The sequence below is a fragment of the Coregonus clupeaformis genome, chromosome 9, assembly GCF_020615455.1.
Source record: "Coregonus clupeaformis isolate EN_2021a chromosome 9, ASM2061545v1, whole genome shotgun sequence".
Lineage (NCBI taxonomy): Eukaryota > Metazoa > Chordata > Actinopteri > Salmoniformes > Salmonidae > Coregonus > Coregonus clupeaformis.
The window spans coordinates 25,345,001-25,368,742 of record NC_059200.1 but is presented as its reverse complement, the minus strand read 5'-3'; the positions used below and the strand labels follow the sequence as shown (position 1 = coordinate 25,368,742).

Sequence of the window (23,742 nt, the reverse complement as noted above, 5' to 3'; positions counted from 1 at the left end):
CAACCATCTTTTGAAACATTTTAATTGGCAGATGATAAAATTCTACTCACTATTCCACCTTCCACATACAGAGTAATCCACAAAGAAACAGCTCATAAACCTTCATTGAGGTGTGTGTGTGTGTGTGTGTAAGCTAACAGCCCGCCACGCAGCAGGGGTCTCAGTACATGTGAACTCTGTTTATACCACAGCTGCCGACAGCAGACGGAACCAACAGCTTCCTGCTAATAAAGAGAATAAATAAATAACGTGTAAAATGGCGTGCTTACCACGCCAGACGCCGTTTATCCTCGCTCATCGATCCAAAGCTGCAAATGAGCTCCAATTTAGCTGACGAGGATACAGAGTGAGTCACCCCAAAATCACACAAGGGTCATTCGAGGCTCAGTATTGCATTAGCCCAAGGTTTCCGGATTAGCAGTAGTTTATTCATTACTATCATATTATCCATAAATAATTGATAGTTATCAATAAGTCTATAGACTCTAAAAAGCATTCTCTCATTAGATCATGTATGGGGGTGGGGGGGGTTAGAGGCAAAGATGAGAAATGAGAGAGAGAGAGAGGAGGATGAGGGATGGGTGGTGGGTTTGGATGAGAGCGGGCCAGAGAGGGTAAGAGAGAGAGAGAGAGAGAGAGTGAAGATAGAGACATGGAGATGTGTGGTGGGGGGAGGAGGGGGGCAGAAAGGAGAGGAGGTCAGGAGATGGAGAGAGACTGCCTGCACATACTGTCAAGACAGTTAATGTAAACATTCACCAAATCAGCCATTTCAGCGTGCGAGCCTGAACTGCCAGTCACAATGAGAGACAGCGCAACAATCAGCACTCACTCACTGATAAGAGCTCTACTTGGCACGTGCAGGAAGCAGCCAATCTACTGGCTGCCTGGCAAGGAGGGCGTTAGAGAGGGGAAGGAGGGCGTTAGAGAGGGGAAGGAGGGCGTTAGAGAGAGAGAGAGAGAGAGAGAGAGAGAGAGAGAAAAAAACCTACAGAGAAGATGTGGACAAAGAATAAACAGCACAGTGGTGAGAACAATACCAGGGAGGGAGAGGGAGAGAGCAAGCGAGGATGGTAAAGAGAGAAGGCAAAAAATATATATCCACCAGAGACAGAAGAGAGAAAGTAGGTGATGGGGGTAAAACAGGAGTGGTGTGATAGCAGCTCTTAAAATAGTGCCTCTGCCTAGTCTCTCTGTCACCTGGGAACAGTTAGGAGAGAGAGAGCGTACGAGAGAAAGAGCGTGTGTGTGCACAGACATTAATGATCCTAGTTTTGACTCACTCATTCTCCAAAGCTCTGTTTCCTTGTCTCACACAATAGCATAATTGTATTGCCTCAATTGATTAATGGTGCATGCACGTGTGTGTCCTAGGCCAGAGAAATCCACACAAAACAAAATAAGCACATTGAATGCCAGAGTGGATGCCTGAGGGAAGCCAAGCTAAGTAACCAATGGGCTGTTGTGGGACATTGGAACTATACTGGCCCCTTCTGGTCAGAGCAGGAACTACAGCTGAGACCCTCACAGCGGGTTGGGAAACACCGCTAGTCATTTACCTTTGTCAGACACAGACTCAGTCGAGCAAAACAGTAGGCAATAGCTAACGCTGCCTTGCTAAAACTATCGGTGTTCCCTTCGAGTCAGAAAGAGTGGGGGGCCTCTATATTTTTCTGTCCACTGATAACAGTATTAGTAATCAACACATTGATGTCACTACCATCATGGGTGCCTGTGTATGTGTGTGTGTGTGTGAGTGAGTATATGTGTGTATATACTGTGTGTATACGTCTGGGTATGTGTGTGTGTACAGAGTGGTAGGTGAAAGGGTTAAGTCCCCTCCCTGGCTGCATGCAGCTTTCCCTTGCTGTGTCAAGCCCCATTAAACCAGCTACACCACAGCAATATGGTACCATCAATTATACACACCACACCATCAATGGAGAGAGAGAGGCTGGGAGAGAGGGAAGAGGGGTAGAGGATAGGCGAGGCGAGGCGAGGCAGGAACACATAAACAGAACAAACGGCTACATAGAAGACCTGCAGCCTGGCTCGCGCACACACACGCACATCCCTCTCGTTGCGGCACTCTAGACAGCTGACGATAAGGCTCTGCTGGGCTTATCTGATGGCAAACACACACAGACAGAAGGCTATTCTCCAATGGGGAATATGACAGGCTGTGTGGAGAGGCAGCGGAGTTGAGATCACCTAGAGAGATGTCCCTGTAGCGTTGGAGGCACAAGGCAGATCTGGAGCCGCCACACACAGATTTGTACACACGCGCGCCTTTCTACAAGGTTTACTTGATATACAGATATAATAAAATCAGTGGAAGGAGGTGGGAGGAGCTATAGGATGATGGGCTCAGTGTAATGGCTGAGATGGAATAAATGGAACGGAGTCAAACAGATCAAACATATGGAAACCAACGTTTGACTCGGTTCCATTAATTCCATTCCAGCCATTACACTGATATAATAAAATAAGCTAAAAAAGTAAGGAGGAAGGGGGAAAGGTAAGGCTGAGGTCCACTCAGGCTGCTAGATACACACCAAATAAATACAAAAGTGTAATCTCAGAAAAAAATACGTTTTTTTATTAACTACAAGGAAATCATAGATTGAAAGATAAGATATATTAATAATAAGATAAACAGTAGTCCATACTAAAACAGCTGAGAAACCAATAGTAATGGCCCAGTAACATCACAAGAGGCAGATTATGTCAAAGTGACAAGATGCAGGAATTAGTTTAAATCTAAATTAGTTAAAAAATAAAACTCACTGGAGAAAAAGGTCCCTTGCATAGACAGGGATCATTCAAAAAAGCACACATTTTTCTTTCTTTCGAAATCATAGGAAAATAAACATTCCATTCATTAATTTCATTTCGATTCTTCTCCTGAATTGACTGATTTTAAACCGAATCAGTCCCTGATTTTTTCAAATGTTTAGTAATTTAGCAGACGCTGTTATCTGTTATCCAGAGCAACTTACAGTTAGTGAGTGCATAAGTTCTCATACTGAATCAGACCCTGATACGAAACCACTCCCATAGCAGACGTGACTAACATTGGTGTCAACACAAACTGTCCATCTCTCCAACCACAAACTGATCACTGAAAACATTCAACAGAACAAACATAAGTGTATCCTAAATGGCACCCTGTTCCCTTTATAGTGCACTATATAGGGAATAATTTTCCATTTGGAACGCAGCCAGACTAAAGCCTGCCATATTCTGGCTATTGGTTGTGAATGAGGTCAATAAGATTTAGAGTATAAGGGTACGTTCAGGAAGATGCCACATTCTGAACATTGCAGACAGGCGTGTCTTATACCCAGCTAACATAATATCTTTCAATCTTAACCTTCTGTAACATCGCACCTCACTGAACACAGCCCTGGGGTAAGCCAGCCTTAGTTTTCAGCTCGCCCCAGCACAAACCCAGTCAGACAGATATCTAGGAAGCCTGTATAAAACCACCATAGACACAGAAGACCGTGGGACCACAGCAGCCAACTGAGGCAGAATGTGAGCACCACCAAGATCTGAAAAACGGTAATCCAGGCCATACTATACTAAATGCAGCTCAATGACTCCTCCTCTGGCTCCCTCTGGTGTTTCCTTATATCCAGAACACATTCAAACAGAAAACAACCAGAACTAACATGGCTGTGTAACATTCCATATATCTGAGTTAAGACATCATAATAAGCCTTTATTCACATTTAGGGGGACCAGGGTCAGAGTATCAGCAGGTAGATGATAGCAATATACGTAAAGGAATCAACCCACAAGTGTAGTAGTGGTTGAAACAACTGGTATTTACACAATCAACACATGGGGTGCATCTCAACAGTCTAGAGTGGCATCCTCTACTCGTCTCCTTCCTTCACCTGCACTGATCTGGAAAATCCCCAGGTAGGTTTCTGCCATATTGCTTTAACTTATCCCTAGTTTTCAGATCAGTGCAGATGAAGGAGAGGAAACCCCTGTAGACTATTGAGATCCACCAGGTGTTTTACGATGTAGCTTCTTTTTAGTATTTTACATGACCTGCCTGGACACAGCTATAGCTAACAAACAGCAGTCATACTAATAGAGATATACTTTGCCTTTTACAAATATGTTATACAGGCAATAGACTAACAATGGATAAATAGTGGCAGCTTTACTGATATTGGGTAGTAGGGAGACACCCAACTCATCCACTAAAAACACCATCTGTGAAAGAGTTTGTCATTCTGAAATCAAGGAAGTTTACATCATAGAAATATAATTTATAGAAAGGGGAATCCCTATATTCTATTTCTATGGATAACATCCAACAGTTGCATTGACACGATCTGCCAAATCTATAACAGGTTTCCTTCCATACAGAGGAAAGCACCTTTACAGTCAATGCAACTGGCAAGAACCATCTCAAACACTGGGGAATGCCATCCCTCAACACAGGTCATATTCATCACTGCACACTGTCGCAAAACGTTTTGTAAAGGAAAACAAAAACCACTTTAAGGTAGTCGCTCCCTGTTTAAGGTTGTTTTCTTCCGTTTGGTGCTTATTGAATACGGCCCAAGTGTACGTTCTATATATTGACCCATATCCATGGTACATCAACAGCCCATTGATGGATTCTGCTTCACATCTTTGCTCAATGTATCCTCTACTAGTGAACCGACATTGTCAATGACAGCATCAAATTCACGCGGGAAATAACTAAACTTGGGTAGCAAATGTTCGTTTCTAAACAGTGAATGTTGTGCCATTATACAACTGTGTATATAAAACATATCACTGGTATATAGAGTCACATTCACTTCAGAATTCTGCTATCATCTAGTTATTGTAATATACATCTTTTATGCTTATATCCAATACACTTGCAATTAAACATGCTATTAATTATAAGATAAAGTATAAATTATAATCTTGAATTATACTTGGGCAAGATTAATAATGACCAAATCTATTTTTCCTATTCAAAATTCAGTTACTGGGTATACATGTTTTTGTGTGCATGTGTGTGTGTGTCTGTGCCGTGCAAACTAAATATTATAATTGACGTTCATTCACAGCTTTTTCTAAATAAAAAGTATTTCAGCACATCCGAAAACAATACTCTCATCACTCCAAGAGATAAGACAGCTATGTGGTGTGCAACACGGAGAAAACTCCAGGTATTTTTGGAACGTTTCATTCCTTAATACAAGTTACTGGTCGTCATTAAACAGGGGGTGTAGCAAAACCTGGTCTTCGAGAGCAACTGGGTCCGCTGGCTTTCATTGGAACAGAACTTCAATTACTTTTTTATAAAATAACTCCTGCAAGAACTCCGAACTAAGAGGTGCATTTCAACCCAAACTATTTAAATAGTATAAATAGTATAAATGCAACAGTCACAGACCCAGTGTAGGACCAGGCTATAGGAGAACATGGAAATCACCTTCAAACCACCACAACAGGCCTGTGAAACTCAATCTCAGTCAGTACCTAAAGAACAAGGCAGTAAAAACAATAATAAAATCACATCTGAACATTAAAAGTCTTCACATTGACTTATTGCAACAGCGAGTTTTGAGTATTCATGTACAACAAAAAAGACCTAAAGTAAACATCTAAACAACCTCGTACAGAGATAATACAAGTGAACTTTAGATGCCTTACAAACCCTAAAACCAGGTAGAAAACATCCCTTACCGCACACCTCTAAACATGTGTTTTTTGTGTGTGTGTGTGTGTGTGTGTGTGTGTGTGTGTTTATATATGCAACGCCTGCTGATGTGTGTTTATATCTTGATGCTTCGTTTCCCTTTGGCTTTCTTTGGAGTCTGGACCTGTCGGCTCTTCCTCCTCAATGCCCTCTGGTCAATCACTGGCGGCTGCTCCTCTTCCTCCTCCTCTTCCTCAGCCAAGCTCTTCTCTACAGCCCCCTCTTCCTCCTCCGTCGTTGTTGCTTTCTCCTCCTCTTCCTCCGTGACCTCCGGCTGCTCTGTGTCCTGCTCCTCGGGCTCCATGACCACTCTGCTCAGTCTCTTAGATTTACGTTTAGGGGCCGCTTGGCCACTGCCGCTACCTCTCCTCCAAAGGACCTTACCCTCGCCACCCTCGTCTGAGCTCTCACTCTCCACCTCCTCTTTCTCATCCTCTGTGGTTGAAACGTTCTCCATCTCTTCTACCTCTTTCTTTTTGTCCTCTTTGACCATGACCTCTTCCTTCGCCTCCTCCTCTGCGAGAGGCTGGTTCTCTTCTTCCTCCAGAGGCTGGTAGGACAGGGCTGCTACCCCCACCTGGACCACCGTTTCCTGGCTACTGCTGTCCACTGTGCTGGCCTCCTCCATGGATTTCTCGTCTTCCTCCACTGCTTTCTCCGCCTCCTCCTCCTTTTCTCCCTCTAGCTCCTCTCCTTCTTCCATTGGTGTAGCTACAGCCTCCTCTGAAGGTGCTGGAGGTTCGCCCCCTGCCTCCTCACTCACCTCCCCAGAGATGGAGGACTCTGCTGAGGCTGGCTCTGCAGGCGAGGGGGCCTTCTCTGTAGCAGAGGCTGGTTCTTCTACTAACAGGAGAGGAGCCTCCTTCTCCACTTCCTTCTCCACCACAGCTTCCGTCTCAGCCAATTCCTCTGATGCCACAGAAGCTGCATCTACGGTGTCCTGCAGAGGACAAAAAGAGAGAAAAAAGTGCAGTGGTGAAAAACATATTCCCCAATTCTCTTTGACACGTACTGTAGAAACATGTCCACAGTACAAATAGGAACTTTCCAACAATTGTCTCATCTGTGACCCCCTTGCTCCAATAATGTACCCATTTAACACATTCCAACTGAGGCACTGAAACACATACTTTAGCCTCAATGGAGTCTTCCTCTTTCGCCTCCTCCCCCTCTTCTTCCTTCATTTCCACATCTTCCTCTGTTGTTCCGTTCTCCAGCACAGCATCGGGCTCCTGTAGGGCAACCTCTCCCTCCACCTCCACTCCCTCCTGCACCTCCTCATCCTCCTCTCCCTGGTCATCAGTCAGTTCTCCTTTCACCTCCTCAGCCTCCTGAGGAGAGAAAAGCCACAACCAATGGTCAACGCCTCCTTTTACTGATTAACCATACACTCTATGCAGTGGCTGTGTCTGAAATGGCACCTTATTAACTATAAAGTGCACTACTTTTGACCAGGGCCCATAAGGAATAGGGTGTGATTCCTAGCCCAACAAGTGTTAAATACGCTATGATAGTGACTGGTTATTCGCTAACAGTAACCATAGTAACATAACAGAATGATGACAAGCAACCCAGAACAGCCAAATGAACTGTTGTTTTCTAATGCTGTATTCATCTTAATCACCTCCCTCATCCTCTCACCTGAGCTTTGGCCTCCTCTACAGGGGCCACAGCAGCCTCTGCCTCTCCAGACTCCTCCATCTCACCCCCCTCTCTTCCTTCCTCCTCCTCTCCTCCCTCTACAGCCGTAGTGGTGGGCTCCGCCTCCTCCAATCTGAAGACACAGTAAACCAGAGGTATTATGATTTTCAGCCAATGGGAAGCTTTCGTACTTACATTTCATTAATACTTTGATGGATGCTTCTATTTCACTGAGACTCCTTGTCTAACCTGCTCATCTTCAGAGGCAGGCTCTCCTCCTCAGAGTCTTCCATCTCTTCTCTGCCACGCTTTTTATGTCCACTACTCCTGGTACGCGTTGATAATGGTGTGCCCTCCATGGCTAGAGAGAGAGAGAGTAGCCATTTTCATTCCAATGTGTATTCACACAAAAGATAGCATTTTATGTACTCAGAAACGCCAACATTTTTCTCATAGTTATTCATTTCAGGATGCCATGGAGCTCCTTAAGATTTCTCTGAGCTACTTACCTTTTATTAACTTGAGAGGCTTATTCACCACCAAAACATCCTCCTAGAAAACAAGAAGACATCAATACCATATTAACTCCTCATTACTTGATTATATTGTCCCTACACTACAGAACTTAAATCTGAGGTTTGAGGATATTCTTAAACTATAAACAACAACAAATACATCCAAATAGCTGTTCAGGAGACGAGAGACTGAGGAGACCCAAAAACAGAACACAAAGCAAAGGAGGAGAGAGAACAAATGGAAAGAAAGACAAACAAGAGTGAGAGGCAAAGTTGGATAAATAGAGAGACACGGCAGACACAGAGAGAGAGACAGAGAGAGTCACGGCAGATACAGAGAGAGAGAGAAACAGAGAGACACGGCAGATACAGACAGAGAGACAGAGAGAGAGAGACAGAGAGACACGGCAGATACAGAGAGAGAGAGACACACAGAGAGACACGGCAGATACAGAGAGAGAGACACACAGAGAGACACGGCAGATACAGAGAGAGAGACACAGAGAGAGAGACAGAGAGAGTCACGGCAGATACAGAGAGAGAGAGAAACAGAGAGACAAGGCAGATACAGAGAGAGAGACAGAGAGAGTCACGGCAGATACAGAGAGAGAGAGAAACAGAGAGACACGGCAGATACAGAGAGAGAGACACACAGAGAGAGAGACAGAGAGACACGGCAGATACAGAGAGAGAGACACACAGAGAGAGAGACAGAGAGACACGGCAGATACAGAGACAGCTAATACACACACACACACACACACACACACACAGAGACAGCAGAGACACAGACAGAGAGAGAGAGAGAGAGAGAGAGACAGAGAGACACAGCAGATACAGAGAGAGACACACAGAGAGACACGGCAGATACAGAGAGAGAGACACAGAGAGAGAGACAGAGAGAGTCACGGCAGATACAGAGAGAGAGAGAAACAGAGAGACACGGCAGATACAGAGAGAGAGAGAGAGAGAGACAGAGAGACACGGCAGATACAGAGAGAGAGACACACAGAGAGACACGGCAGATACAGAGAGAGACACACAGAGAGAGAGACAGAGAGACACGGCAGATACAGAGAGAGAGACACACAGAGAGACACGGCAGATACAGAGAGAGACACACAGAGAGAGAGACAGAGAGACACGGCAGATACAGAGAGAGAGACACACAGAGAGAGAGACAGAGAGACACGGCAGATACAGAGACAGCTAATACACACACACACACACACAGAGACAGAGACAGCAGAGACACAGACAGAGAGAGAGAGAGAGAGAGAGAGCGAGAGAGAGACAGAGACATACGGTGATGTCCAGACAGTTGTCTGAGCCCTCTTCCATGTTGACGTCTGTGCTGTCCAGAGAGGCTGCTTGGTTGTCTCCATTAGCAGTCACCGCATGGAGCACCACTTTATGGGAATCAGCACAACAATCATAAGTCAATTAGCTACCAGTCATGTGAGTCTAGCCACCGTCTGTCTGATGTCACCAAGTCCCCACATCTTATTCCTCACTCTACTTTTTCCATTCAACTTTTCCCCCTGGAAACGTTAGTACCTGGATACCACCAACCGAGCCAGGCTGCAAAGAGCTCAACTCATACAACGCTCTCTATAGAACTACTAAAGGAAAGTGCTTATTTCCAGCGTGTGAGTGTGACTCCAATTGTTGGCCAGTAAATGCTGCAATTGTATGTTTTGTATCCCCCACGACTACAGACACTGGGGACACGCCTGACACAGCTCTGAGAGGCTACACTGAACACATACACTCAGCCGTGCCGGTGAGTAGAAAGGAACAGTTGGTGACCTGTCACTGATAACTGACCCAGACATCCTGCGCTTCTCTCTCGCTCTCACATTCAACGAGAGACAGACAACAACACAGTTGTGCGGGGGGCTGGTGGGGGCGTCCGCGGCCATGGAGGGAGCATCAAAGTCCCCGGCGGAGCCGGGAAATGTTTGTTCCCTTGGACTGTCGGCGTGCAGCAGTGAAAACTCATTCGAATCTGCTGGGGACTCGCAAGCTATTACATGTATAATATGCTAAATGTTCATCGTTGTCACGGGAAAAGGTCAGATGGATACCTTCATTTGTGAAAAATTTATTGAACTCGATGCAGCTAAAGAAAGGATTATTACTCTTCATGAAGAAATGAACAAATTTGACCATGCGCCTTGAACTGAATAAGGATTCTGAGACTATCGGCATATTTAAATGCTTCCTATCAAAACATCCAAGAGGATCATAATGGGACCTTCCTGGACTATGATCAATTTCCGCCACTGCACCCCTCTACCAGCTTGAACCAGAAAATGGCTGCTCACTGTTCGACACCAGGTGAGCGTAAATGGATGCGTGTCGGAACCAGAAAGAAGTAGAATAATCGTTCTTGGCGCGCCTGCCTTCTTCCCCCGCGACCGGACTTAAGACTTTCAAATCGCTTTGAGCCCCTGTACCAGCTGTCTTCTGCCGGGGGCTTGGGTGTTCCCTCCATGGCTGTGGATGACCCTCCAGCTACCTCTCCCTGTCCTAGTCAATCAACTGCCTGGGCACAGCCTGGACCAACGCGGCCCCCCTCCGCTGGGCAGTGCTCTCTGGATCAGAGCTCTGTCCCTTTGGCGGTTGTGGCCTGCACGCAGCTGGCGTCACAGCAGCCCTCTTCTCAGGTGAGTTCTGTGGCTCTGGCCTCGCAATCTGCTTCGAGACACGGGAGGCATATATCTGTACCTGGGGCAAAGACTTTGTGTTTTCCTGGGGCAAAAGTTCAGGATATCACCAGGTTGCTTCCCGAGGCTGTGCGTCAGTCACCAGGGGCTGATACTGTCATGGTTCATATGTGGGGTCAAATGACATTATGAAGGAAAGCTCAGAACAGCTGAAGATGGATTTTAAAGAACTGATTGGGTCTCTACTTGACACCAACAAACGCCCCATAATATCTGTCCCTCTGCCCTCCCTAAATCGTGGCATTGAACGGTTCAGCAGACTTTTTGGCTATGAGACTATTGCAGCTCTGTGGGTGTAACATTTATTGACAATTTTGATACCTTCTGGAAACAAAGCTCATATTATAAGGAGGATGGGATCCACCAAAATAAATGTGGGTTCCTGGATCCTTTCACAGCATTATAAGGCTGCGTTGAGACAATGACTTATCAATGACCCAAGTCCAGCTCATTTAATCCCTACCATTGTGTCGCTGAGTTGTCATAATGATTCAGCAAATGTACATTATCCTAGGGGCGTTGGAAGACACAATGTAAATAACCTAATTTATGTTCCCCTTTCTGCCAGGAATGCCTCTGCTGACTGATCCTGCAGCTATTCTATTCAGTAATCATATGCCTATGAACCAGAGTAATACTGTTAGCAATGAGGTGGTGTGCCCTAGCAGGAAGTCCACTGTGTGCAGCACACCCTGCACTAATAAAAATAACCAGGGTATGTCTACCTCTGCTAAGCTTCCCAGTAAAGCAAGAAAAATAATCAAGCATCCCAGAAAAGTGTTAAAAATAGCCCACGTTAACATATGTAGCTTAAGAAACAAGGTTCATGAAATCAATAATTTGCTAGTAACAGATGATATTCATATTCTGACATTCTCTGAAACTCACTTACAGTGAGGGAAAAAAGTATTTGATCCCCAGCTGATTTTGTACGTTTGCCCACTGACAAAGAAATGATCAGTCTATCATTTTAATGGTAGGTTTATTTGAACAGTGAGAGACAGAATAACAACAAAAACATCCAGAAAAACGCATGTAAAAAATGTTATAAATTGATTTGCATTTTAATGAGGGAAATAAGTATTTGGCCCCTCTGCAAAACATGACTTAGTACTTGGTGGCAAACCCTTGTTGGTAATCACAGAGGTCAGACGTTTCTTGTAGTTGGCCACCAGGTTTGCACACATCTCAGGAGGGATTTTGACCACTCCTCTTTGCAGATCTTCTCCAAGTCATTAAGGTTTCGAGGCTGATGTTTGGCAACTCGAACCTTCAGCTCCCTCCACAGATTTTCTATGGGATTAAGGTCTGGAGACTGGCTAGGCCACTCCAGGACCTTAATGTGCTTCTTCTTGAGCCACTCCTTTGTTGCCTTGGCCGTGTGTTTTGGGTCATTGTCATGCTGGAATACCCATCCACAACCCATTTTCAATGCCCTGGCTGAGGGAAGGAGGTTCTCACCCAAGATTTGACGGTACATGGCCCCGTCCATCATCCCTTTGATGCGGTGAAGTTGTCCTGTCCCCTTAGCAGAAAAACACCCCCAAAGCCACCTCCATGTTCGACGGTGGGGATGGTGTTCTTGGGGTCATAGGCAGCATTCCTCCTCCTCCAAACACGGCGAGTTGAGTTGATGCCAAAGAGCTCCATTTTGGTCTCATCTGACCACAACACTTTCACCCAGTTCTCTTCTGAATCATTCAGATGTTCATTGGCAAATTTCAGACGGGCATGTATATGTGCTTTCTTGAGCAGGGGGACCTTGCGGGTGCTGCAGGATTTCAGTCCTTCACGGCGTAGTGTGTTACCAATTGTTTTCTTGGTGACTATGGTCCCAGCTGCCTTGAGATCATTGACAAGCTCCTTCTGTGTAGTTCTGGGCTGATTCCTCACCGTTCTCATGATCATTGCAACTCCACGAGGTGAGATCTTGCATGGTCGAGGGAGATTGACAGTTATTTTGTGTTTCTTCCATTTGCGAATAATCGCACCAACTGTTGTCACCTTCTCACCAAGCTGCTTGCCGATGGTCTTGTAGCCCATTCCAGCCTTGTGTATGTCTACAATCTTGTCCCTGACATCCTTGGAGAGCTCTTTGGTCTTGGCCATGGTGGAGAGTTTGGAATCTGATTGATTGATTGCTTCTGTGGACAGGTGTCTTTTATACAGGTTACAAACTGAGATTTGGAGCACTCCCTTTAAGAGTTTGCTCCTAATCTCAGCTTGTTACCTGTATAAAAAGACACCTGGTAGCCAGAAATATTTCTGATTGAGAGGGGGTCAAATACTTATTTCCCTCATTAAAATGCAAATCAATTTATAACATTTTTGACATGCGTTTTTCTGGATTATTTTGTTGTTATTCTGTCTCTCACTGTTCAAATAAACCTACCATTGAAATTATAGACTGATCATTTCTTTGTCAGTGGGCAAACGTACAAAATCAGCAGGGGATCAAATACTTTTTTCCCTCACTGTATATAATCCCTTTGATGATACAGTGGTAGCAATACAAGGTTATAACATTTACAGAAAAGACAAATGCCACCGGGGGCAGTGTTGCGGTCTATATTCAGAACCACATTCCTGTAAAGCTTAGAGAGGATCTCATGTTAAATACTGTTGAAGTAATATGGCTACAGGTTCACCTGCCTCACCTAAAGCCCATTCTGGTGAGAAGCTGCTATAGACCACCAAGTGCTAACAGTCAGTATCTGGATAACGTGTGAAATGCTTGATAATATATGTGATATCAATAGAGAGGTATACTTTCTGGGTGATTTAAATATCGACTGGCTTTCATCAGGCAGCCCACTCAAGAGAAAGCTTCAGGTTATCAATCAACCTACCAGGGTAGTTACAAACAGTACAGGAACGAAATCGTCAACATGTATTGATCATATCTTTACTAATGCTGCAGAAATTAATTTGAAAGCAGTATCCAAATCCATCGGCTGTAGTGATCACAATATAGTAGCCATTTCTAGGAAAACCAAAGTTCCAAAGGCTGGGCCTAATATTGTGTATAAGAGGTCACACAATAAGTTTTGTAGTGATTCCTATGTTTTTGATGTGAAGAATATTTGTTGGTCTGTGGTGTGTAATGACGAGCAACCAGACGCTGCACTTGACACATTTATGAAATTGCTTATCCCAGTTACTAATAAGCATGCACCCATTAAGAAAATGACTGTAAAAACTGTTAAATCCCTGTGGATTGATGAGGAATTGAAAAATGGTATGGTTGAGAGGGATGAGGCAAAAGAGATGGCAAATAGGTCTGGCTGAACAACCGATTGGCAAACGTACTGCAAATTAAGAAATCATGTGACTAAAATGAATGAAAAGAAGGAGAAACTACACTATGAAACAAAGATAAATGACAAAGAATGATAGTAAAAAGCTTTGGAGCACCTTAAATGAAATTTTGGGCAAAAAGGCAAACTCCGCTCCATCATTCATTGAATCAGATGGCTCATTCATCACAAAACTCACTGATATTGCCAACTACTTTAATGATTTTTTCATTGGCAAGATTAGCAAATGTAGGCATGACATGCCAGCAACAAACGCTGACACTACACATCCAAGTATATCTGACCAAATTATGAAAAACATGCATTGTAATTTTGAATTCCGTAAAGTAAATGTGGAAGAGTTGAAAATATTACTATTGTCGATCAACAATGACAAGCCACCGGGGTCTGACAACTTGGATGGAAAATGACTGAGGATAATAGCGGACCAGATTGCCAGTCCTATTTGCCATATCGTCAATTTAAGCCTACTAGAAAGTGTGTGCCCTCAGGCCTGGAGGGAAGCAAAAGTTAATCCCCTACCTATGAATAGTAACGCCCCCTTAACAGGCTCAAATAGCCAACCAATCAGCCTGTTACCAACCCTTAGTAAACTTTTGGGGAAACAATCGTTTGACCAGATACAATGCTATTTTACAGTAAACAAATTAACAACAGACTTTCAGCAAACTTATAGGGAAGGGCTTTCAACAAGCACAGCACTTACACAAATGACTGATGATTGGCTGAGAGAAATTGATGATAAAAAGATTGTGGGGGCTGTTTTGTTAGACTTCAGTGCGGCTTTTGACATTATCAATCAGAGTCTGTTGCTGGAAAAACGTATGTGTTATGGCTTTACACCCCTTGCTATATTGTGGATAAAGAGTTACCTGTCTAACAGAACACAGAGGGTGTTCTTTAATGGAAGATTCTCCAACAAAATCCAGGTAGAATCAGGAATTCTCCAGGGCAGCTGTCTAGGCCCCTTACTTTTTTCAATCTTTACTAATGACATGCCACTGGCTTTGAGTAAAGCCAGTGTGCCTATGTATGCGGATGACTCAACACTACACGTCAGCTACCACAGCAACTGAAATGACAGCAACACTTAACAAAGAGCTGCAGTTCGTTTCAGAATGGCTGGTAAGGAATACGTTAGCCCTAAATGTAGCCTGTGTAGCTCAGTTGGGCCCCGTGTAGCTCAGTTGGTAGAGCATGGCATTTGCAACGCCAGGGTTGTGGGTTCGATTCCCACGGGGGGCCAGTATGAAAAAATGTATGCACTCAATTTATGCACTCGCTCTGGATAAGAGCGTCTGCTAAATGACTAAAATGTTTGTTTTTTTAAAGTAAATATTTCAAAAACTAACAGCATTGTATTTGGGACAAATAATTTACTAAACCTCAACTAAATCTTGTAATGAATAATGTGGGAATTTAGCAAGTTGAGGAGACTAAATTGCTTGGAGTAACCCTGGATTGTAAACTGTCATGGTCAAAACATATTGATACAACAGTAGCTAGGATGGGGAGAAGTCTATAATAAAGCGCTGCTCTGCATTCTTAACAGCACTATCAACAAGGCAGGTCCTACAGGCCCTAGTTTTGTCGCACCTGGACTACTGTTCAGTCGTGTGGTCAAGTGCCACAAAGAGGGAGTTAGGAAAATTGCAATTGGCTCAGAAAAGGGCAGCACAGCTGTCCCTTGGATGTACACAGAGAGCTAACATTAATAATATGCATGTCAATCTCTCCTGGCTCAAAGTGGAGGAGAGATTGACTTCATCACTACTTGTATTTGTGAGAGGTATTGACATGTTGAATGCACCGAGCTGTCTGAACTACTGGCACACAGCTCGGACACCCATGCATACCCCACAAGACATGCCACCAGAGGTCTCTTCATAGTCCCCAAGTCAAGAACAGACTATGGGAGGCGCACAGTACTACATAGAGCCATGACTACATGGAACTCTATTCAACATCAAGTAACTGATGCAAGTAGTAAAAAAAACAGATAAAAATACTCCTTATGGAACAGTGGAAGCAACACAAACATAGACACATGCATACAAACACACGATAGCATACGTAATATACACACGTACACATGGATTTTGTGTTATAGATATGTGGTAGTAGAGTAGAGGCCTGAGGGCTTAATATGTTGTGAAATCTGTTATGAATGTATTGTAATGTTTTTAAAATGTATAACTGCCTTCATTTTGCTGGACCCCAGGAAGAGCCTTGGCAGCAGCTAATGGGGATCCATAATAAATACAAATACAAATACAGCAGAGCTAATCGGGACTGCTATCATCCTGCTAAGGTCCCGATGGATCAGTTGGGTTCCAGAGCGATAGAAATGTAATGAATAGAGCTGTTGTCGCAATTCACTATTCTTCATGACAGACAATTATATAGGTTCTACATAACACATTTCTATCTGAAGGTCCTATAACGTCACATCCTCCTTGACAGGCCCTTGGGTGTTAGATCATGGTGATGGGAGTTCATCGCTATATATCTCCAGCTACTGTGTCCGTACCTTTCAGTGCTTTGATCTTGCTGGCCATACTCTCTCTCTGGTAGGGTCCTCCCACTCCCTCTACCACCCACAGCAGGTCCTGGTCAGCTGGGTACCGACACAGATACTGGCCACACACTGCAGTTCAGAGAGAGATGGTACACTTTGATTGACCGATTTATTTATTTATGGGTTGCAAAGTTGTACAGTTATAGACTACGGTAGAGATGAGTAGAGAGAGGGTACTACTAACCTTTATACATGGTTAGAGAGAGAGGGTACTACTACTAACCTTTATACATGGTTAGAGAAAGTGGGTACTACTACTAACCTTTATACATGGTTAGAGAGAGAGGGTACTACTACTAACCTTTATACATGGTTAGAGAAAGAGGGTACTACTACTAACCTTTATACATGGTTAGAGAGAGAGGGTACTACTACTAACCTTTATACATGGTTAGAGAGAGGGTACTACTACTAACCTTTATACATGGTTAGAGAGAGAGGGTACTACTACTAACCTTTATACATGGTTAGAGAGAGAGGGTACTACTAACCTTTATACATGGTTAGAGAGAGAGGGTACTTCAGGCCGAGCTGGTCATCTTTGAAAGAGTCCACAAAGTCCTCCAGCATCTGCAGGCCATGACTGTTTCCACGATGACACTTCCTGACAAAGATGGAGTCCATGACAGGCAGCTGGTAGCGTTGGGTCACAAAGCCATTACACAAGCTGTCTGGAGAGAGAGGAAGAGATTTACTGTTAGTTCATGTCTTGAAGGTATGCTATAATTGATTGATACATGATTGATTAATGCTATATGAACACAGGATAATCAAACTCAAGATACGTTGCGAGAAATCAAATCTGAAGTCCGGATTCAAAACTTAAGTCTGGATTCATAATACATTGCTGGAACATTTCCCCGATTTGAGAACATTTCAAAGTCAAACAAAAATTTTGAAAAACATATTCTGGTGATCTGCCCGTCTCAATGTGGATCTAATAAAAACAGATTAAATGAACTGTTGTACACTGACCACCTTCCAGAGACACTTGAAACCCTACCTCTTTAAGGAATACCTGGAATAGTATAACAGTAATCCGTCTACCCCACCCTCCCCCCCAAAAGATGACCGCTCAACTTGACAGTTTGACCAGACAAAGACCGCTCACCTTTGGGTTTGACAGAGTAGAAACCGATGGCGTGTCCATCCTTCCAGAGGAGCTTGGCGAAGTGGTTCTGTCCGTGGCACAGGAAGGGCACCTCAGGTTTGTCCATCTCACCCACGCGGTACACGATACGGTTCAGAATGTACAGGACGATCCGCTCACCAAGACTCCTCACCTGGGACACACGCAGATACAGACTGTCACTTAACTAAATGTTAAGGTAACACACACACCTCTCCTCAGAAGTTCTTACCTGAAACACACACACACTTTCCTCTCTGCTCAATCTACATGTGCTGTAGTAGGACACACACGAATCAGAAGTGCCTTGGCTCAGTACATGGCATAAGTAGTCTTTCTCCTCCCACTAAAATGTTGAAGTGAGTGTTTTTACAGCTCTGTAGCTCTGCCAAACAGAACAGTACTGACGTTTAACTGTGGGTTTGGATCATGGCCCTGAACACCGCTCCTAGTTTTATACCACCGTAACACACTTCCTAACAGTGTGTGTGTGTGAGTGTGTACATGTGCACGCTGTGTGTTTCTCTATTGTTCCATGCTAATCAGAACCAGTTGCAGGGCAAACTGACACACACACACTGTACACACACACACACCAGACATGCAGAGCTTGAAATTCTGTTCAGAACAATGTCATTATGCATTTCATGGGGTAGATAAACATGGCAGGGTAGTGTGTGTCTGTGTGTGTTAGTATGATCTCAGTCATGTTGATCCTGTGCGTCCTCCCTTACATCCTGTCAGACTGAGCCTCTCCTCACACCAGACAGACAAACCCAATATCCTACCTCTACAGAGTCGGTTTGTGACACCTTGTGTTTGTGTGTTTCAATGTGCTAGCTTTATGTTTCTCCATGTGTCAACTCAACAATCATCTTGTGTTGAATGTGTTGCAGTGTGTGAACCTTGAGGAGGCCGGTTCTGGAGGGGTCGGAGGTTCTGAGGATGTCCTCTACAGACCACCACTGACCCGCCAGAAACAGAGCTACCGCTGGAGGGAGGAGGGAGGAGAGAGAGTTAGATGAGTATGATGTCTGGTTAGAATCCAAACAAGAGGCTAGGCTAGAGACTAGTTTTCTGTGCTGAGGGAGGGATGTGTTGTACCTGTGAGCTGGTCCTCTGGGGCGAACAGGGCCAGAATCTTGTGCTTCAGGTCTCCTCCATAGATGGGAACAAAACCAACATTACACAGACTGATATGGATCTGAGGGAGAGCGAGAGAGACATGGGGTTAGAGTCGACTAAACGAACAGTGCACGTAGTACTGTAGGTGGGTCTACCATTCTGTGGCTGGGCAGGGTAAAGCTCTCGGCCTTGTCGGGGCTGACGTATCGTAGCTCGGTCATGTAGCCCTCTGCTGCCTGCTCCTCCTCCTCATGTCTCACTGACCCCAACACGTCCACAGGGAACTCCATCCCTACAGGGCAAAGGTCAGGGGTCACATGTCAGAGTTCAGGGTCACTCATCATGCCAAAAAGAATATACAGTGGGGAGAACAAGTATTTGATACACTGCCGATTTTGCAGGTTTTCCTACTTACAAAGCATGTAGAGGTCTGTCATTTTTATCATAGGTACACTTCAACTGTGAGACGGAATCTAAAACAAAAATCCAGAAAATCACATTGTATGATTTTTAAGTAATTAATTTGCATTTTATTGCATGACATATGTATTTGATCGCCTACCAACCAGTAAGAATTCCGGCTCTCACAGACCTGTTTTTCTTTAAGAAGCCCTCCTGTTCTCCACTCATTACCTGTATTAACTGCACCTGTTTGAACTCATTACCTGTATAAAATACACCTGTCCACACACTCAATCAAACAGACTCCAACCTCTCCACAATGGCCAAGACCAGAGAGCTGTGTAAGGACATCAGGGATACAATTGTAGACCTGCACAAGGCTGGGATGGGCTACAGGACAATAGGCAAGCAGCTTGGTGAGAAGGCAACAACTGTTGGCGCAATTATTAGAAAATGGAAGAAGTTCAAGATGACGGTCAATCACCCTCGGTCTGGGGCTCCATGCAAGATCTCACCTCGTGGGGCATCAATGATCATGAGGAAGGTGAGGGATCAGCCCAGAACTACACGGCAGGACCTGGTCAATGACCTGAAGAGAGCTGGGACCACAGTCTCAAGGAAAACCACTAGTAACACACTATGCCGTCATGGATTAAAATCCTGCAGCTCACGCAAGGTCCCCCTGCTCAAGCCAGCGCATGTCCAGGCCCGTCTGAAGTTTGCCAATGACCATCTGGATGATCCAGAGGAGGAATGGGAGAAGGTCATGTGGTCTGATGAGACAAAAATAGAGCTTTTTGGTCTAAACTCCACTCGCCGTGTTTGGAAGAAGAAGAAGGATGAGTACAACCCCAAGAACACCATCCCAAACGTGAAACATGGAGGTGGAAACATCATTCTTTGGGGATGCTTTTCTGCAAAGGGGACAGGACGACTGCACCGTATTGAGGGGAGGATGGATGGGGCCATGTATCGCGAGATCTTGGCCAACAACCTCCTTCCCTCAGTAAGAGCATTGAAGATGAGTCGTGGCTGGGTCTTCCAGCATGACAACGACCCAAAACACACAGCCAGGGCAACTAAGGAGTGGCTCCGTAAAAAGCATCTCAAGGTCCTGGAGTGGCCTAGCCAGTCTCCAGACCTGAACCCAATAGAAAATCTTTGGAGGGAGCTGAAAGTCCGTATTGCCCAGCGACAGCCCCGAAACCTGAAGGATCTGGAGAAGGTCTGTATAGAGGAGTGGGCCAAAATCCCTGCTGCTGTGTGTGCAAACCTGGTCAAGACCTACAGGAAACGTATGATCTCTGTAATTGCAAACAAAGGTTTCTGTACCAAATATTAACTTCTGCTTTTCTGATGTATCAAATACTTATGTCATGCAATAAAATGCAAATTAATTACTTAAAAATCATACAAATGTGATTTTCTGGATTTTTGTTTTAGATTCCGTCTCTCACAGTTGAAGTGTACCTATGATAAAAATTACAGACCTCTACATGCTTTGTAAGTAGGAAAACCTGCAAAATCGGCAGTGTATCAAATACTTGTTCTCCCCACTGTACATGTCTATACGTTTCCATTGATGAACACACCGGGAAAGGATTCCTTTCCAAACTTTGTACCTGTATTCTGTTTTCCTCTAGGTCCAACGCAAGACCTCTGCATCCTTGTCCTCTCCATACCCAAAATAAACCCAATCAATCAATCAAATCCAAATGGAGTCACACAATGTCCAAAGTAACTGATATTTTACCAACTCTATGACTCAGTCATCAAACAAGGCCTGCACAATAAAAGCCATGCTATTCTGATGTTACCATGAAATCAACACTTCAGTGACACACTTCCAATGCTGCCCTCCCTTGAAGAAACAAACAGACCTATAGAACACCTATGGGTCTGTTTGTGAATTCACGCTGTGCCAGAGTGCGCTCAGAGCGTTGTCAGATTGTCCCATTTGTAAATTCAGAGCGGTTTACTGTTGGAGCGTTCAGAGGAGTTGGGTTGATCAGAGCGTTCTGACCTCACAACGACAGTCAAGCACCCAAGCTAACTGGCTAGCTTGCTAGCTACTTCCAGACACAAATGAGAGAACACCTCACTGACCATTTTACTCTCTGTAGCAGAGCTAGTTGGGATGTTTTCATGTTATCTAGAGCATTGGTGACTGTAACTGTGCTGCTGGCCGATGTTTACTGCTGGCTGACGTTTTGCCAACGTTTACTGACACCAGTCCTATTCAACGGGTGTTGCGCGTTCGTAAATCCATCAGTTATTCTGCGCTCTGGCACACTCAGACGAGTGCTCTGAAATCAGAGTAGATAGCCAGAGTGAATTTACAAACACACCCTATGTATAGAACCCTCAACATGGACTTCAATAGAACCCTCAACATGGACTACAATAGGACATGCCACTTCCATCCGTGGTCCTCTGTAGCTCAGTTGGTAGAGCATGGCACTTGTGGGTTCGATACCCGGGACCACCCATATGTAAAAGATGTATGCACGCATGACTAAGTAAGTCGCTTTGGATAAAAGCGTCTGCTGAATGTCATATACAGTGCATTCGGAAAGTATTCAGAACTCTTGACTTTTTCCACATTTAATTGCGTTAGCCACTGTGTACTTGGGGACCTTCAATGCTGCAGACATTTTTTGGTACCCTTCCCCAGATCTGTGACTCGACACAATCCTGTCTTGGAGCTCTACGGACAATTCCTGTCACCTCATGGCTTAGTTTTTGCTCTGACATGCACTCTCATCTGTGGGACCTTATATAGACAGGTGTGTGCCTTTCCAAATCATGTCCAATCAATTGAATTTACCACAGGTGCACTCCAATCAAGTTGTAGAAACAAGGATAATCAATGGAAACAGGATGCACCTGAGCTCTCTTAGCAAAGCGTCTGAATACTTATGTAAATAAGGTATCTGTTTTTATTTTTAATACATTTGCAAACATTTCTAAACACCTCTTTTCACTTTGTCATTATGGGGTATTGTGTGTAGATTGATGAGGATTTTTTATTTATTTAATCAATTTTAGAATAAGGCTGTAACGTAACAAAATGCTGAGAGAAAAAAATCAAGGGGTCTGATTACTTTCCGAATGCACTGTATATGGTAGCGACCCTGGGTTTAAGCATGGATATTGACTCTGCCACTGGAGCATGCTTTTGTGGCATAGTCGATGGCGCGCTGGGCTTCGAGCCGGAAGGTTGAGGGTTCGAGCCGCACTCTCTGCCTGTTTCATTCCATTGGTGTCAGAGGTGGGATTAAACAGGCAGGGAGTCCTGCTCGAAACCTCAGGCCATTTAAGAGTGGCTGGCCCAGTGCTCCAGTTGTCTTGAGCAATGTGGAGGGTCAACACCTTTAGTTGGCTCTCCCTATTTGATTTCTAGAAACACATTCCTGTTTTCGTTTTGCGCCACCATTTTGGTTTGCTTCCTGTCTAAGTTTGGTGTGGGTTTTTATTTTGTTTGCCTCTTCTTGGGCAAATATAGTGGGCGCTCATGGTGGGTGTCTTTTAGGTTCCAGTTGTTGTTCCTAGTGAACTTTCAGTGGACACCCCCTTGAGTGTCTTTCTGAACCCCTACCAACACCCCACCGTTTCGTTTTGGTTGTTGTCAGTGACTTTGTTAGTTCCCCCTTATGTTTGAGTGACAATTTTGGTTTTCTTGCTGGGGAATGTAACAGGATTGATATGTAAAAACATTGATTGTATGTGCCGGAAGATAAACAGTAGTTAATTAAATATGGTACTTAAACGTACATGGTTAAGTACTTTTCACTTGTTAGTCTACAATCATATGTTGTAGCTAAGTACTGATGTTCTTACCTTTGACCTGTTTAAAACTGCCAGTATCAAATGTCTGCCAGTGTTGAATGTTATGGTTACAGTTTGACGCCAGACTGAGCAGAGGGCACACTGATAATGTATCTGTGACACTGTGATTCTCAGCTTATGTTATTTCCTACAAGCCTCCCATGCTGGTGTTTACAGAACATTCGGTGCTGTGTGATCAATATACACTGAGTGTACAAAACATTAGGAAAACCTTAATATTCCCTTTTGCCCTCAGAACAGCCTCAATTTGTCGGGGCATGGACTCTACAAGGTGTCGAAAGCGTTCCACAGGGATGCTGGCCCATTTGACTCCAATGCTTCCCACAGTTGTGTTAAGTTGGCTGGATGTCCTTTGGGTGGTGGACCATTCTTGATACACACGGGAAACTGATGAGCATGAAAATCCCAGCACATTGCAGTTCTTGACACTCAAACCGGTGCGCCTGGCACCTACTACCATACCCCGTTCAAAAGGTACTTAAATATTTTGTCTTGCCCATTCACCCTCTGAAATGGCATACACACAGTAGCCAGGTTTCCATATAACCTCTTCATGAGAGTAAAGTACGTTGGATAAAACATTTGACGATAGGCCTGATGGAAACAGCAAATGTTTGTGTCGGTAAAATTAATTATGTGAGAAATTGCGGTGGAAACGCTTTTATGCAGTCCTCCCACTACGACTCGGGAAAGCATAAGTTATGATTAACCTCACAGCGTGGTGAAAGTGCAAGGTGA

The 23,742-nt window shown here is 44.3% G+C and overlaps 1 protein-coding gene across 3 annotated transcripts in view; it reads right to left on the bottom strand.

Annotated features, from left to right (window-relative positions):
* Positions 1-2,573: 2,573 nt before the first annotated feature.
* fam169ab (family with sequence similarity 169 member Ab) overlaps positions 2,574-23,742 on the bottom strand; it is a 37,852-nt gene continuing 16,683 nt past the window's right edge. For all 3 annotated transcript variants that reach the window (XM_041886807.2, XM_041886806.2, XM_041886805.2), the window contains exons 2-13: positions 18,909-19,045; positions 18,733-18,832; positions 18,534-18,619; positions 17,611-17,782; positions 16,991-17,170; positions 16,452-16,568; positions 9,181-9,284; positions 7,870-7,912; positions 7,610-7,721; positions 7,361-7,493; positions 6,850-7,050; positions 2,574-6,659 (exon numbers count right to left, since the gene is read on the bottom strand). In XM_041886807.2, the coding sequence (XP_041742741.2) occupies positions 5,796-6,659; positions 6,850-7,050; positions 7,361-7,493; positions 7,610-7,721; positions 7,870-7,912; positions 9,181-9,284; positions 16,452-16,568; positions 16,991-17,170; positions 17,611-17,782; positions 18,534-18,619; positions 18,733-18,832; positions 18,909-19,043 (2,247 nt within the window). In that variant the 5' untranslated portion in view covers positions 19,044-19,045 and the 3' untranslated portion in view covers positions 2,574-5,795. The remainder of the gene's footprint in view (positions 6,660-6,849; positions 7,051-7,360; positions 7,494-7,609; positions 7,722-7,869; positions 7,913-9,180; positions 9,285-16,451; positions 16,569-16,990; positions 17,171-17,610; positions 17,783-18,533; positions 18,620-18,732; positions 18,833-18,908; positions 19,046-23,742) is intronic.